This window comes from Cheilinus undulatus, linkage group 8, assembly GCF_018320785.1.
Source record: "Cheilinus undulatus linkage group 8, ASM1832078v1, whole genome shotgun sequence".
NCBI lineage: Eukaryota > Metazoa > Chordata > Actinopteri > Labriformes > Labridae > Cheilinus > Cheilinus undulatus.
In genome coordinates this window covers 11,225,151-11,242,188 of record NC_054872.1, presented here as the reverse complement: position 1 = coordinate 11,242,188, position 17,038 = coordinate 11,225,151, and the positions used below count along the sequence as shown (strand labels likewise).

The 17,038-nt window shown below is 41.1% G+C and overlaps 1 protein-coding gene across 1 annotated transcript in view; it reads left to right on the top strand.

Moving 5' to 3' along the window:
- Positions 1–17,038, top strand: part of me1 (malic enzyme 1, NADP(+)-dependent, cytosolic) — a 138,728-nt gene that overhangs the window by 36,046 nt on the left and 85,644 nt on the right. Inside the window, exon 2 of the mRNA XM_041793221.1 lies at positions 12,675–12,808. Within this exon, the coding sequence (XP_041649155.1) occupies positions 12,675–12,808 (134 nt within the window). The remainder of the gene's footprint in view (positions 1–12,674; positions 12,809–17,038) is intronic.

Sequence of the window (17,038 nt, the reverse complement as noted above, 5' to 3'; positions counted from 1 at the left end):
TTGCTGATAAACAAGTCATACAAGAAGGCCAGCTCTTGTAGTTTTTCAGCTCTGCCTTTTCTGAAAAGAAAGCCCCCCTTCCTCTCCCACACGGGTTTGAATAGAGAAGTGCTCTGTGGCCACACACATCTCTGCCAGGCCGTTTCTCAGTGCCAAACATTTGAGCCCTCTCTGCGCTGAAGGCCTGTGGGCTTTTGTCTCCATGTCTGATCAGCGACTGTGGTGGAGAGAGGCTCAATAGAGACGGGCCTCCCTATCGTGTTAGGCTCAGGTCCTTTTCAATAGGGTTTGTTTCTCCTGGAGCAAAGGACATCGGCTCTGAGACTGCAGTTTAGAGAACACAGGGACAGAAAAGAAAGGAAGCGAAGCCACATCCAACAGATCTCTGTTTGGAAGAGAGATTTGTGCGTTGGAGAGTAGAGAAGTGTGAGTAGAAAGGTCCCCTCTTCATGTTTAATCAAACTCTCACTCTCTGAATCAATCATGGCATTGTGCAGAGTTACATCATTTGAAAGATCAACCAGAATCTGGAAAGACTTTTGAGGGTTTGAAGATTTTGGTGTTTGTCTTTGTCAGTGCATTGTCCATCTTACCCACTTATTTAGTCTCATAGTGGGGCACAAAGCCACAAACATTCTTTCCAAAAAGAGAAAAGTAAAGTTTTGGCAAAAGAAATAGATGGACTTATTTCTTCCACATATCACATACAGCAGACCGAGGCAAGAGCTTTGTTTGTAGGATTACTTCATGGAAATTTGCAGCCACATTGCACCATTTAAAGAAGTAACTTTGTTTTTCTAACTTTTTTTTCTGCAAACGTGGTAAGTGTTAGCTGGGGATGAGTCGACCTTCAGTGTGGGAATAATGAATCTATGAGTTCTCTAAAGCTGTTGTGTTCAGTCATAGAGGGCTAACAGGTGATGCTTCTCACTTGAAACACAATATTTATTACACTGTTCCATTATCCTCTTTAGCAGAGCTACAAATTAGGCCCCCAAGCTATAACAAAGCTTGAAAGCAAATCCATCCATCCATCCATCCATCCATTATCTTCCACTTATCTAGGGCTAGGTCTGGGTGGTAGCAGGCTAAGCTGGTCAGCCCACACATCTCTTTCCCTAGCATCATTTTCCAGTTTATCCAGGGGGAATCCATGGCATCCCCGGGCCAGATGAGATATATAGAATCCCTTCAGCAAGTCCTGGTCCTAACCCAGAGTCCCCTCCCAGTTAGATGCGCCCGGAAGGCCTTCACATGAGGGCGACAAGGAGGCATCCTGATCAGATATACAAACCATCTCAACTGTCTCCTTTTAAGATGAAAAAGCACCTGCTCTACTTCAGACTTCCTCTGGATGTTGGGAGGATTCTCATTTCAAATGTTTGAATTCCCATCTCATTCTTCTGTCTTATAAGTAAATGCTATAGATCACTAACCTGACATGCCAGATAGATTTTTTTCACACATCCATCTGGAAAAGCTTCAATAGGAAACGTTTGAGAAAAGGCAGAAGCTTTGAAAAAAACTCGGAGTGTGATTGGATGAATGTTCTGTGTCTGTCACATCTCTACGGGCCAATAAGAGCGGTGAGGAATAATGCGAAACATGGCAACTGCAGACATGTAAGTACTCGACTTTTGTTGATTTTGATAAGAAAACAACTCACTGCTGTTCTTTGTTCTTCTTTTAAAGAAGAAATGTCAAGTTCTGATAAAACTGGTGCTCTAGCAGCATCCACGCTAATCTCTTCCTCCATAACTGCACCAACTCTTGCTGCTGCTTGTTTACGTCACAACTCTGCTGCACCTGAAAGTACTGCCCCTCGTCGCTGATTGGTCCTGTCACTTCCTAACCGGGCCCAAACGGTCCAGATGGGAGCTTTGCAAGATGGATTCGCCAGAGAGAAACAAGGAAATGGGCGTATCCATCTGCTTTGCAAGGTTAACAGATCACAGGTGTTAAACTTAAGGCTGGGGGCCAAATAAAAATGTGAACTTATCCTTGATGATTTAAGATATCCTTGATAAGTCACAAAATCAGAAAAAGTAAAGAGTAAAAATATTTAGATAAGAAGTCAGGAGTGTGGGAAAAGAAATAAATTTGTGTTTAAATTTCACATTTTCAATTTAGCATCTCACAGTTAGGACTCAAACTTAGGATTTTGACTTTTAATTTCATACTTTGAGCATTTCAACTCATAGTTTTGACTTCTCATATAATATTTTGAGTTTTAAGATTCGTAATTCTAATTTTTAAGTCATATTTTGACCTTATTAACCAATTATTTTTGTATCTTATCTCATATTTTCAACTCCAGACTTTGACTTCATAACCCACAGTTTGACCTTTTAGACTCACAATTTAAAATTTTGAATCATATTTTGACTTTTAATTTCATGATTGCAAATTTTATTTCATACTTTGACCTTTTAAACTCATGATTTTGACTTCTTTCTAATATATTTGCCATTAAAAACATAATTTTTTAAATTTTCAATTTCATGTTTTGACCTTTTTGAACTAATAAATTTACTTTTCTCAGATTGTGAGCCTTGAAACTTATCTTTTTAACTTTTCAAATGTCAAAACCATTTATCAGCAGTGCTAAGTTTTTTTTTTTTTTTCATACTTTATTACCGGTGAAACCAGGTTAACAGTTTATAGTTAAAATGGTGACCCTGCTGGGCCCTCAGGTTAGTCCTAAATCCAGAATCCGGCCCCTGCTGTGATTGAGTTTGACACCCCTGCTATAGATAATGTGATGTGAATTAGCTCTGTTTTCACTGAGTCTCCTTTTGTCAGAGTTGAATATGGTGGACAAAATATCAATGGGGAACTACATTAAAAGGGATAAATTATAAATGAAATCATACCAGCCCCAAATTGCATTAGCCCACTGGAAAAATACCCCGTTTGCCAGATCACCCTCTTGTTAAACATCAGTATATTTTTCTGAATAAAATACATGCTGACAAAGAAATGTGACATTGGGTTTGACATGTTGTAAATCTGACTTTGCATTGTGTCTTGAAGATAAATCAAATAAAATCAGTCTTTTTCCATTTAGCACCACTTTACAGATGTTACTTCTTGACATTTCACAAAAGGAGCTGATCTAGACCTTTCTCTTTGTCGTAGTTTTTCCAAGGCCCAACATTAATCCACCATGAGTGGAGCACTCAACAACAATCAGCAAAGTAGCAGGGACAAGGAAACTGGCCAAACCTTGACCACACCAGACTCATGATGAACCGGCATTGGCCAAAACTGTTTTTGGTCTTGGAAGTGGTTTAGAAGGCCCAGTAGGTTGAGTCAGTTAATCAGAGGGTGGTGGATTCAATCCCCAGCTCCTGCAGTCACATGTCAATATGTTCCTGGGCAAGGCACTTCACCCCAATTTGCTTCCACTGCTGCTACTGGTCCCCAGAGCAAACTCTGTCATCAGTGTATGGATGTGGAGTGCATGGGTTTGAATGGGTAGCAGTGACCGGGCAGTCAGACGAATAGAAAAGCACTATACAAGCTCAAGTTCATTTACCAAGTACCATTAGGCGGGTCTTATGAAAATCAGTACTGGCAACAAAAATGACTGTGAAATGGAGATAAACCAAAATGATTGCAGTAGTTGAAGAGGAGCGACTGTAAGAGTTGCCAGTTGTGGGACAGACCACCCGCGACTGATGGGGAGTCCCTGGACCATGCCAGGTCTAGTCTTAACATCAAAGTCATCCAAGCAGGTGGTCATGGTGGAACTCACTGCCCCTTGGTGAGTCCGGATAGAGGAGACCCATGAGCACAAGAGGGTAGATGATCCCCACCTGGTAGAGGACAGTACAGCCCATGCAGGCCCAGTAGGATTGGCAGCAGGCCAGTCTCTCCATCAGACATTTCAGTCCTCTGGACAACCACAGATAAAGCTACTAGGACACAAGCCAGAGTCTAATGCTGGGTCGCCCAAGTGAGGGTGTTTGATGATCCAAGACCAGAAAGACCCTATGACCCTGGGTTTATCACTAGGGATGTGTTCTGGCTGCTCCAGCTTCTAGTAACAACACTGACTTTTCTGTTTTCTGAATATTAACACAATGTAAAGAACATCAAGGGCATTTTTTTTATTGTTAATTTGCTGCTTCAAAATAAAACATTTCTACAGTCACAGAGCTGACATGAAGAAGTGGGAAGTACTTTTTCAAGAACCAGCGGATTTCAAAGGAGAAGAGTTTGTGAGAAACTCTTCAGAGCAGTGTTAACATTGTTATAAGGAGTGAAATCCTGTGGCTGAAATGAACCACACAGTGGCATTCAGGAGGTTTACTTGTCTCTGTAATGATGGGAGTGTCTCTGCTGTAAGTCTTCAGTCTGTGTGGTTGTTGTAGATGTAAATTAAAAGGTTGAGGAAGGAGAATGTTTAAACTTCTGCATCTTTACGCTGAAAGCGCAGCAACAGTCCCACCCTTTGAACTCCCTGGGCAGCGCAGAGGAAGAGAAGCAGAACGATCATTTTATCAGTCCCAAAGAGCTGCTGCTTTCATCTTTCTTGTTTGCTTTCTGGTGAGCTAATTAGCCGTTTCCTGCCCGCTGAGTGTTTTGGGGTGGGCATGGCAGCAGTCCGAGGTTAAAGGGTGGCACTGGCCAGCGGGGAGATTACAGGTTTGGATTTGTTACCACGGCTGCTGGAACATGGAGCTGTGGGCATCACGTGTTGGCACAGGGTGCGGGCACTTCAGATGTGGTCAGGGACATGTGGAAGCTTTCGAGGGTTTACCCTGCCCTGCCCTGTTTAGAGCTGCTGATGGGGGGAGAGAGAGCTGGCATTACAGTCAGACCCTGAAAACCTGTATTCAGACCAACAAACAGAGGGATACCCTGTGTGCAAACATGAGTGATAGTGTTTGCATTTTATGGCAGCTTTTAGGCGGTGCTATCTGGGTGTGTAGACTCTTAAAATCATGAAATATTTTCACAGTTGTGTTATTTCTGATTGACAAACCTTGTATTTTCTGTTTACATGTTGCATGTTTGGAGTTTTTAAGATTCACAAGTCAATTACAAGCTGGCTGACTGTTAACAGACTTAACAAGGAGCCACAAGGAAGGTTAAGACATATGTTTTGCTTCTTTAAGAACAGAATTGCTGGTTGAAGTTTAGGGTCTGTGTTCTGCCAAACTTGAGACAAAACCAAAAAGAGTAAACACTTAAAACTCTGAATCCTGTGTGAACTTTCAACAGTGAGATGGCGGCTCATCTTGGATTACTGCTCTCACATTTTTCCCGGCCTGTGTTGAGACAGTGTTCCGCCTTGATGCCCAAAGAGGCCTTCCTCTGACAGGCATGTTGACTGACAGTCCGACTGACAGGACCTTGGAGTTGAGGAGATTGGCAGCTCTATTTACACACTGAGGAGGGGGTTGCAAAGCCAACACTAAAGTCAAAAGTCAAAGAAACGTCAAATTCAGCTTCGTTTCCCACGCCAAAGTCCATGAAGCGTGCCCTGCTAATCTTGCCATGATGAAAGCCTCCCCCCCCTGCTCTTTTCTCCCTCCGTCACCAGTGTCCTGCTCTGACCCAATCAGCCAAAAAGTCACTCCACAGTCCAGGTCTCCCAGCAGACGCCTGTTTCTTTTCTGGAGGATAATTAGTGGTCAGTTTGGACCCAAATATAGGGCTGGTATCTGTTTCACATGTGACACTGGCAGCGTTTAAAAGGCCATAGAGCAGTATGGGTAATTATCTTAATGAGGCGTATGGCATTTTTCATGGGTCTTTTCGTTCATGTTTATGAGCCATGTTATACAGTAGAAACTCGACCCAAAATTCTGTCTAGTATTTTTGCTACTTTGACATTTTCAGACAACCTGACATGGATTAGATTTTTTTATAGACTGACCTTTGTATTTCTCCTTATGAATGAGGTTTAATGATCTGAACAGCTACATACAGTATTTTAACAAATATTTGAAATTGGAGCTGTGGCCGTGTACACACTCACCGACCACTTTATTAGGTACACCTGTTAATTGCTTGTGAACACAAATAGCAAATCAGCCAATCACATGGCAGCATCTTGATGCATTTAGATATGTAGACATGGCCTAGATGACTTGCTGAAGTTCAAACCGAGCATCAGAATGAGGAAGAGAGGGGATTTAAGTGACTTTGAACGTGGCATGGTTGTTGGTGCCAGGCTGGTCTGAGTATTTCAGAAGCTGCTGATCTGCTGGGATTTTCACGCACAACCATCTCTAGTGTTTACGAGAATGGTCAGAAAAAGGGAAAATATTTATTAAGCGGCAGTTGTGTGGATGCCTTGTTGATGTCAGAGGTCAGAGGAGAATGGGCAGATTGGTTTGAGATGATAGAAAGGCAACAGTAACTCAAGTAACCATCTGTTACAACTAAGGTATGCAGAAAACCATCTCTGAATGCACAACATGTCAGGTGGTAATCTTTATGAGGGGGATGTGGATTAGTGTAAACCAGTTACATTTTGACTGTTCTTATTTCACAGCTATAATCAATGTTACATACAAGATATAATATACAGGACACACTGCATTTGCAGTCCAGTTAGTGAATTTACAATGAAGTAACTCTTGCAAGGATTCATGAACACCTTTAACCTTGTTAATGTTGCTAAAGTTAACAGTAATACAGTTCTTAAATGCATTCTGCTTGGGTCTGTTTGTATTCTTTATGGCTCTTGTTTCATTGATTTAGCATCATTTTATATGTAGTGTCTGCCAGTTTTCTTAAACAAGCCTCAGATGAAGCTGTAAGAATCCTGTAAGTGCTACTGAGAGTGTATGTGAGCTAATGAAAGAGCAGTGACAGACTGTGAGAGGACTGAAACTCATTTTACAGCCATATGAAGCTCAGTTCGCCTTGAGTATTTTAAGACTTTTTTTCATATATATCCCTCATGGTCAGCTGTGGTTGACAGCAGACCAAACAGAGCAGCGGTGCATCGTGGCCAGCAGCTGTAGCAAACACACACAGAGTCTGAAGTGAACAGCTGGCATTCTGTAAAACAGGTTTTTTTTTGTTTGATAACTGGGGAAGGTTGTAATTCTGAGCTGCTTCTGTCTATTTGAGGGCCGGTAAATACAGACTACATCGAGCTCAGCGAATGACGGATGGATCAGAACTCTAGTTTTAGTAAATCCAAAAGCCTCTTTCAGTTGGATTTAGTCCTGTCAGCTAAATAACTAACTATGTTTGTGTAAGTTGAAGTGAACATGTTGGTTTGTGGTAACTACTAAAATGATGAACAGTTATTTCTGTTCGCTTGTAAGAAACACAAAGCATTTTTCTGCACATGTTCTTCCTGAAAGCTTGTTTCCTTCCCATTTCATGATTCATAAGTGTCCGCTTTTTAAAAGCAGGCTGCCTTTTCATTTAACAAAATGTACAAAAAAGAACTGGGAGCTAATCCATGGTAGAGCTGACGGCTCCTCTGACATCAAGGCCACCAAATTTTACCTCAAAAACTTTTTATGTCTCGTGCTTTTGTATTTCCTCTTAATGTGTGTCTCATGTGATTAAATCTTTTACTGCTTTCACATGACCAGATACACAGAAAGTGCCGGTGGCTTGGAAAGGCAGCTGCCTGGTCAAAGCGTCCATGGATGTGATCCAATTTATGGAAGCCACGGCCTTACTTCTGACTCACCAGGCAGCAACAGTAGCTGGTGTGTTGTGGCTGAGGTTTCAGCGGGTCGTTGGTCCTGTATGGATGAAAATGAACAAGAAAGTGAAAATGCTCACCGTTCTGTATCATGCCTGACTTGCAGAGAATAGTAGACAGTGCTGTTCTCCTTCTCAAAATAGAAGCCATTGCATGTTCTGGGTAATAAATCTGAGCTCTTTCTCATGCTAGGTCCACTTATTGACCATAGAGACACCGGACTATTATGAAGTCACTTACTGTAGTGGATGAAGAAGTACCAGTGTTAGATACTATGCATTGTGGTCAACACAAATGTCAATACAAGGCGTTTGAGAGCCAGTAAAGTAACAGAAAGTCACATAATTGAATTAGCCTACTTAACAAAACTGTCAGTGACTCCATCAAATGAGCTGAACCATTTTGAGGTTGCTCATTTACCAGGGACACAAAGACTGGACTGTAAGAGGCATTTCTATGTCTACAGGCAGGCCTGCCCACAGATTTGGCTGGGCTCATGACAAACTCAAAGAATAGGCTCTCCCTGGTTGTGATTTATTGATAGTATCAGTGTATCTATGTTGGATCAGTAGCATTGGTGCTAGCGTCCTGGCTAACAGTTACCTCAGTGTGCAGCTGAAAAATGTGTGAAGCTATTACTGGGATCTGTATTAATTGTGCCACTTTTTAACCCCTTCCATTAGTTTGATCTTAAAATTTGCACTTGTTATTTTGATTTTTCATCAATTTTGCACAATTTTCTAACTTTGCAAAGCAGATGGATACGCCTGTTTCCTTGTTTTTCACTGGTGAATCCATCTTGCAAAGCTCCCGGCTGAACCTTTCGGGCCGGTTAGAAAGTGACAGGACCAATCAGCGACGAGGGGCAGTACTTTCAGGCGTAGCGGAGTTGTGACGTAAACAAGCAGCAACAAGGGGCCGGTGCAATTATGGCAGAAGAGCTTGGCATGGATGCTGCTAAAGCACCAGTTTTATCAGAACTTGACGACATTTCTTTGTTAAAAGAAGAACAAAGAACAGTAGTGAGTTGTTTTCTTTTTCTTTTACTTTTTTTTCAGTGAGTTTTTTTCTTTTCAAAAATGTCGTGTAGTCGCCATGTTTCGCGTTATTCCTCAGTAGCTGCACACGCGCAGCTCAATAGCGGCTACGTCCCATGTTTTGTTGCTCTGATTGGCCCATAAAGATGTGACAGACAGAATGTTCATCCAGTCACACTTAGACTTTTTTCAAAGCCTCTGCCTTTTCCCAAACGCTTAGTGAAGGTTTTCCAGATGGATGTGTGTCAGGTTAACATTTTACTCTTTGTGATGCCCATTTTTACCACTTTGACCCCATGACTACTACTTTTAAAACCCAATGTCACCATCTTGTCTGCCCATTTTTGCCACATTTAATCCATCTTAATTCTGTTTTTAAGGAAAGGGGGGTTACATTTTTAAGAAGGCTTGCTATTACACCATAAATAACTTTAAAAAATGTTTGTTGCTTTGATAAGAGTTATCATTCAGGTAAAAACATATAATGTGGTTATCACTGCTTCACGTTACCATTTACCCCAATTTTGTTGACCTCCATGGGCCCCTCAATTTGCCTAGGCCCCAGCTTGTGGACAAGCAGTGATCTAAGCATACAAACGCCTCAGTGCCTACAAATACATTTCAAATTATGTCATTAAAAGTTCCTTTTTTTCTGGTAATTGAGTAAAAAAGAAGAACTTCCATTTATTTTGGATTCATTACTCACAAAATGAAGACTTAATTTTTGATGTTGATGAATAAAGCTTATAGCTCACCAAAAAGAATTTGAATTCCAATATCTCAAAATAGCAGAAGACACTGAAAAAAGGATCTGTTTTACAGGAATGTTGACTTTTGGAAATTATGTTCATGAATGCACCCAGTACTTAGTTGGAGCTCTTTTTGCATGAATCCCTGCATCAGTACGACATGGCATGGAGCCAATCAGTCCGTGGCACTGCTGAGGTAATATGAAGCCCAGGTTTCTCTGATAGTAGCATTTAGCTTGTCTGTATCGTTGGTCTGGTGTCTCTCACCTTCCTCTTGATAATACTTCATAGTTTCCTTATGAGGTTCAGGTCAGACCAGTTGGCTGGCCAATCAAACAGGAATACCACAGTCAGCAAACCAGTTTCTGGTAGTTTTGGCTTCACTGTGGACAGTTACCAAGTCCTTCTGGAAACGGAAGTCAGTATGTCCATAAAACTTCTCAGCAGATGGAAGCATGAACAGCTCTGGCAGATGGCTGACAGCGCTGACCAACAGCAGCAGATGACATGACACCCAAACCATTACTGAGCAACAGTCCAGTTCTCTTTCTCTGCTTATGATGTTGTCTGTCATTCAGGAGCGGCTTGACACGAACATCACAACACTTCTGTGTGTAGTGGCTCTTGATTTAACATTAATGTCTCATTTGGCTGGAAGTCACCAGTAACAAGGTCATGTTTTAAACTCTGGTACCAGTGTTAGCATTGCTGGTGTTAGCAGTAGCCTCCTGACAATTTTATTCAGCAGTGACATCCAGTAAGTAAGGTTCCTTTTGCTGTCCAGGTTGGAGGAGGATTGATTTTTTAGTGTCAGATGGAAAAGGTCAATAGAAGTCATTCTTACACGAACATACCAACTTTCCAAAGTGAGATCAATGTCTCCCCTCAAAGGTCAAAGGTCAGACTCTTCAGGGTGAAGCCCTTGACACAAAACGTGTGCATGTTTTTCAATATTCTCGCTCAGAAGTCAGAGGTGAGTGAGATCAAAGCCAAAGTAAAGGTCAAAGTGAAGCAGGTTCAAAGCGTGGGTCTTGTTATGTGTGTTTTTGAGGAAGCGTATTGGAGAAAGTGGACATCACACCAGTGTGTGAGCTAACAGCGGCCTCTCTGAACACAGATTTTCTGAGGAGAGCCCCTCTGAGAGCAAACACCACGGCACAAACAGAGGACACGTTTGACGTGCCACTTCTCTCAACACTCAGGACTGTTTGAACAGAAAAGATTGGTGAATATTTTCCTAAATATTCCATTGTTCAAAATTCAAGAAGAGTTTTCAGAGCGTGACGGAGCCAGGGGTCGAATACCAAGGGTGCAACAAGATTGGCTATGATTAAAGTGCTTTACTGGCAGAAAATTAAATCAGATCAGTTGACTTTATACTTTCTGTAGTTTCACATTTACAAGACAAACATAAGAGTCAGACTGATAGTCTCATATTTATCTCAGCAAGAAAATAATCAAACCTCTGTTGAACTTTTATTTTTACACATTTTTATGTATTTGCGAATCTGTTTCAGTTATCTTAGAATTTAAAGCGTGAAAAGTGGACCGATTGCAGATAAGTCGACATAGCAGCCTATGCCAGGCTGCATAAGTGCTTTAGTTCTTAAGAGAATAAGAGCTGAGTCTCTGATTGGTTTGATTCAGGTTATTCTAAAAACACATCCATGTACATTCAACTATCTTAATCTAACCTCTGTGTACTCTGTAATGGCACCCAGATTGTGCACCTTCAAGACACGGGGGGTAGATGAGACAACCAAAATCTCTGTGCACCATACACTTGAGATAACATCCATCCATCCATCCATCCATCCATCCATCCATCTCCCCAGGGACTCTTTCCAACTCTTCCTGGAGGATACTGAGGCGTTCCTAGACCAGACAGGATATATAATTCCTCCAATGCATTTTGGGTCTTCCCCGAGGTCTCCTTCCAGCTGGACATGCCTGAAAAATCCCCAAAGGGAGGCGCCCAGGAGGCATCCTGATCAGATGCCCAAACCATCTCAACTGGCTCCTTTGGCTGTGAAGAAGCAGCAGCTCTTCTCCTTGTTCCCTTCGGATGTCTGAACTCCTCAACCTATCTCTAAGACTGAACCCAGCCGCCCTACAGGGGAAACTTATTTCAGCTGCTCGTATCTGCGATCTCATTATTTTGGTCATTACCCAGAGTTCATGACCATAGGTGAGAGTTGGAAGAAAATTGATTGGTAAAAACTGGCTCAGCTCCCTCTTCACCGCTACGCCCACAAAACTGCTGACGCTACACTGATCCGCTTGTCAATCTTACGCTGTCTTCTACCCCCACTCATGAACAAGACCCCAAGATACTTGAACTCCTTCACCTGAGGCAGAGACTTGAGATACATGGCTTACATAATCAATATAGGACCCATAGAATAAATGTAGCTGTAAATCAGTGATTGAAATATTCACATCCTTTGAGTGTGCATCAAAAAAGTAAGCTATTCAGACCAGATCAGATTTTTAACCAGGCTCTGTTATGTGTTTATTTCTTCTGTTTAACAATGGACGTTCTAATGAACGTTTTTAATAAAACTTTCAGGGATTTTGCAGTCTTTTGGCATCATTCAATCATTCCTTCACACCACAGTTTTCCATTAGGTCCAAATGGGCCAAAACCATGCTAGAAAAATGTCCTCAGAGGCAAAGCAGAGCTATAAAATCCCATCACTGTAGGAGCCAACCTTTCAGGTTTTATATTAATTTGTTACATCTGTAAACAATACAGATGTTTCAGGACTTAACAAGACAACACTGGGAACAAAACAAATGGTAACAGAAGAGTAAAGCTGAAAAAAGATGGTCAAAACCAAAAAACGTAGAATATTTTGTAACTTTTTCAGCTATGGCAGCTAATCTAAAGTACTAACAGCATTTACATAACCCAGAGACTGGCGTCTTCTCAAAACTCACTGTTTTTTTTTTAAGAACTCACAGTCCTTTCTTGTTCTTGTCTTGTCAGTCTTTGTAACTTAAACCTGCTGTTAATGACAGCAAATCAAACTCCACATTATAAAAGATTGCTGGCTCAGACAGGGAACACAGCGAGCAGTCGATGCTCAAGGTTTTTCCCCTCCCTAACTCTGGATTAAGAAAGCAGTCAACACAGCTGTTTCTCACCCTGGATGATGCTGAGTGTTATGTTGGTGCGGGATAATGACGTATTTGTGTTTGCAGGGCATGGCGTTCACCCTGGAGGAGCGTCTCCAGCTTGGAACCCACGGCCTGCTGCCTCCTTGCTTCATTACTCAGGACGTCCAGCTGCTAAGGGTGCTTAAAAACTACGACATGCAGAAAGATGACCTGGACAGGTGAGACTGACATACTAACTATTAACACAACACAGCATCTTTTCATCTTCAGATTACTGGAGTTGAACTCTGACTGACTCCCTGGAGGATTTCCTTGCCTCTGAGCTCACTCAGAGATCCCACTGTACATCTGGAAGCCTTCAGAACACAAGAGGCAGATTAGTGATCCACATCCATCTCCTCACACCACATATTTTACAAAACAAATCCCTTCGGTTTTTTCTCCTCCATGCTCCCATTTCTCCTTCTCCTCCTTGTTCTCCTTCATGAGTGTTTTTATTACCCCCACAGCGACCAAATGAAAACTGCAGTCCAGTTTTGCATGCTTCATTGCACACTTAGAAGTCGTAGCTGTTGGCATTATGTAATGAATCTGCTGCACAGTCTGGACTCTTTAAAAAAAAGCTCAGGCCTCAAGCTGAAGTCACAGCTTCAGTCCACTGTTTTGAATTATACGCCAAAGCTCTGTATTATCAGTCTGTGAAATTGCCTCTTATTTCAGTCGCCCTCTCTCAGTCAACCATCTCGTCAGCTGTCAATCCTAATATCAGGGATGACTGAGTTGCTTCTGAGACAGGATTTAAGGTTGACAGGAATGTTAGCCTAATAAAAACAATGCAGCATCCCAAAACAGTCATTATGACTAGTTTGCAGGCATTCCCATGCTTTACCAGTGTCAGCAATAATCAGTCTCTTGGCCTTGGCCTTCCAGAGTTGGGCTCTAGTCCCGGTCCTGGATTAAGGACTTCTATTTGCCCGCCACTGCTCAGGCCTGCTGTGTGTACTCAGGATCTGTTCCCTGACTCTAGATCTTTGTCTGGTATTTACTGTTTGACACTGGCATTTACTTTTACAACCATAACTTTCACTGGTTCCCAGTCTATTTTAATCACAGATCTTGACTGCCATGTTTTCCTTTCAGTGGAATTTGTGGTGTTTTTTAATTTCTGTGACAAATTATGGCAAAGAAAATAGCTCTGCAGACACAATTGTTTATGATCCTAGATGATGGAGAGACCTTCATTCTTACTGTGAATAAACTGTCAACACAGGAAATGGATGTTCAAAGGCCTTTGCCAGCTGAAATACAGAAGAGTATAAAATGAAACAGCTTAAAGGAAACCGCATAAAGGTCTTAGGAAAGCAGTAACAAGCTTAAAGTGGTCCCCACAGAGCAGAGCTGGGTGATCAGTCATGCTGTAGTAGATTAAGATGGAGATAGATTATATCCTGGCTGCCTTGGATGACTTAAAAGGAAACTCTACATCAGTAAGTCAGCATAGATCCTGCTTCATAAAGCACTGTGTACTGTAAATATTCCTGAACCTGAGTTTGGGAAGGGTTTACCCCTTTTAAGGTTAAGGATAAGAATAATGAAAGAAACCTTCCTGCATGTTTGCCAGAATGAAATAAAATAATAGCTCTCTGGGATTCATGTTATCATAATTATAAGATGAGAATATGTAAAGAATTCTCACATTTGAAAAATCTTCTTTATGTCTTTATTTCTCTAGTAATTATTTATCATAAAAGCACTTGTAAAAATGATGAATGTCATTGTGCCTTTCCAGTTTCTTAAATATAGATGCAAGGGCATTAAGTCCTTAAAACAAGAAAAATAAAGAGACCCATCATTCTATTTAGTCAAAATTGTATTAAAGGCCCGATTGTAGGGCCAGGACAAAGCAGTGCAGGTAACCTGACATGCAAGCTAGACTTTATATTGCATAGCATATGTCCCACATCCATCTGGGTAACCACCCATTCAAAGTGTTTAGGAAGGGCAGAACCCCTGAAATAAATCTCGGGGATTGATTGGACAAACATACTGTCAGTCTTGTTATTTATGGATCAATCAGAGTGACAAGAAATAATGATTTAGTGGAAATGCACAGCTTCAGAGAGAACTCACCACAGTAGCTGCTCTGGTTGCTAACTGTAGCCAGTTATAGATATACAGTAATAGAAAAGCTGGAGCCAAGTCAAGAAAAAAGGATTCTGCCAAGAAAAGTTTTCACTGTGGTTCTTTGGTCTTCTTGTAACAAAGAAATGTGGTCCAGTTCTGATAGAAACTGCCACTTAACTATAGCCTCATCTGAACTAATCGCTTCACCAGCAGCAGCCATAACTAAACTCTGCCTGTAGGTGCCGCCCCATTCTCCTCAACAAGCGCTGATTGAACCGGTCCGTTCTCAGATCAGACACAGTTGTTTAAGATTGGAGCTTCGCAAGATGAATCTGCCTGACAACTGATATGGAGCCTGGCCAATCCACCAGCTTTGTAAGGTTACAGTTGTTTGTTGTTTAAGTAGCAACTGAACTATCACTCCTGTTAGTGCCTGTTGGCATCTGTGCACAGAAAACCAAAGTGCCTTAGATAACCTAAACTGCAGCTAAAGTGTGAAGTCTTTTGCACCAAATGATATTTAAAAGAGGCATTACAAAGATGAACATGCATTGAGCTTGTTCCACACATGCAGGTCTGTCTCTACTGTTTAATACCTCTGCATTTGCCAAGACATTCATGTTATGTTTTAAAAGTAACGTAGGTGGAGAACTTTTGTGTATTTTGAACAAGAAAAATTGACATAATAATAACCAGAGGCTGTGTAAGGTTATACTCACACATAACAGAAACACTGACTAATGATATTCAGCCCAGGAAAGTGGACATTAACCAGGGAAAGGATCCAAGGCAAACGGTGCTACCACAGCTATGATATTTTGTTTTTAATCAGATGTGAAATTATACATCACTTAGATTTTTTTTGGATCTGGTCAGTTATTCTGGGGAGTCTAACAATCATTGAAGCTCTGCTTTATTGGTTATTATGTACTGAACACACATACACATACTCCTCATGTTAAACAGTTTGCAAAAAATTGGCACTTGCAGTCATATTTGCACAATACCTCATAAAACCTTGTAATATTACCATACCCTCAGTTAATAAACTAATGCTTCATGTCTATAAGAAGGGGCATAACAACACTGTGGGTATGTAAACTGTCTTTAGAATGTATTTTTTATGAATTGGTACTTTAAAAATAAAGATTCATTTACAGTGTTTCACAACAGTGTTGTTGTACTCGGAGACCTTCTGTGGGCACAAAAGTACACTAATCTGAATTCCTGCATATTATTTCTGTAATTGTATAGGTTTTGTCATTCATTACTGTTCTTACCAGGGGTGTGGTGGTTCTGTTCATGTCTGACAGGCTGGTTGCTGGGAAGCTTATTATCTTAGATATTGTGTTTGTAATTTTGGAAAGTATATACTACAGTGGCCCTGAGAGCTCACAGCACTGCAACTTAAGAAAATACATGCAAAAAGACAAAACACAAGCAAATTAAGAAAACATCTTCATCAATTTGACAACACATGCGCAGCATTTAGAAAACACGCTGCAAAGATCAACACAACACATTAGAAAAACGCGCTGCAAATAGACCGCAACACATTAGAAAAACGCACTGCAAATACACCGCAACACAACGGAAGTGTTTCCAGAGGACACTTAAAAGTGATGCACACAAACATCTTCATCAATTTGACAACACATGCGCAGCATTTAGAAAACGCGCTGCAAAGACCAACACAACACGTTAGAAAAACGCGCTGCAAATACACCGCGACACAACGGAAGTGTTTCCAGAGGACACTTAAAAGTGATGCACACGTTCGGACACGCTTGTTGATGTTGTTGACGCGGATTTTGAGTCACAGTGGTGCTGGAAAATGAGATAAAAAGTAAGTGTTTTTGATTGATTTTAACATTGTGATCGTATGATTCAGATATTTGCCTATTGCAGTGATCTGCTGTTAAACTATCGTTAGCCTTTTGCTTTTAATTAGCCTGCCAACTCTCATAACCTGATGAAATAATACACACGGTTAATTCACTGTGAAACCATAGACTGTATATAGTGTGAAACACGCTGTTAGCTGGCTATAGTTACTATCAGAACCCTTAATAGGGGACAAGTAAGTTAAACTACCGGTGGGTTTTGCTGACATGGTTTCACACTATATACAGTCTATGGTTTTACAGTGAATTAACCGTGTGTATTATTTCATCAGGTTATGAGAATTGAAAGGCTAATTAAAAGCAAAAGGCTAACGATAGTTTAACAGCAGATCACTGCAATAGGCTAATATCTGAATCATGCAACCACAATGTTAAAATTAATCAAAAACACTTTTTATCTAATTATCCAACACCACTGTA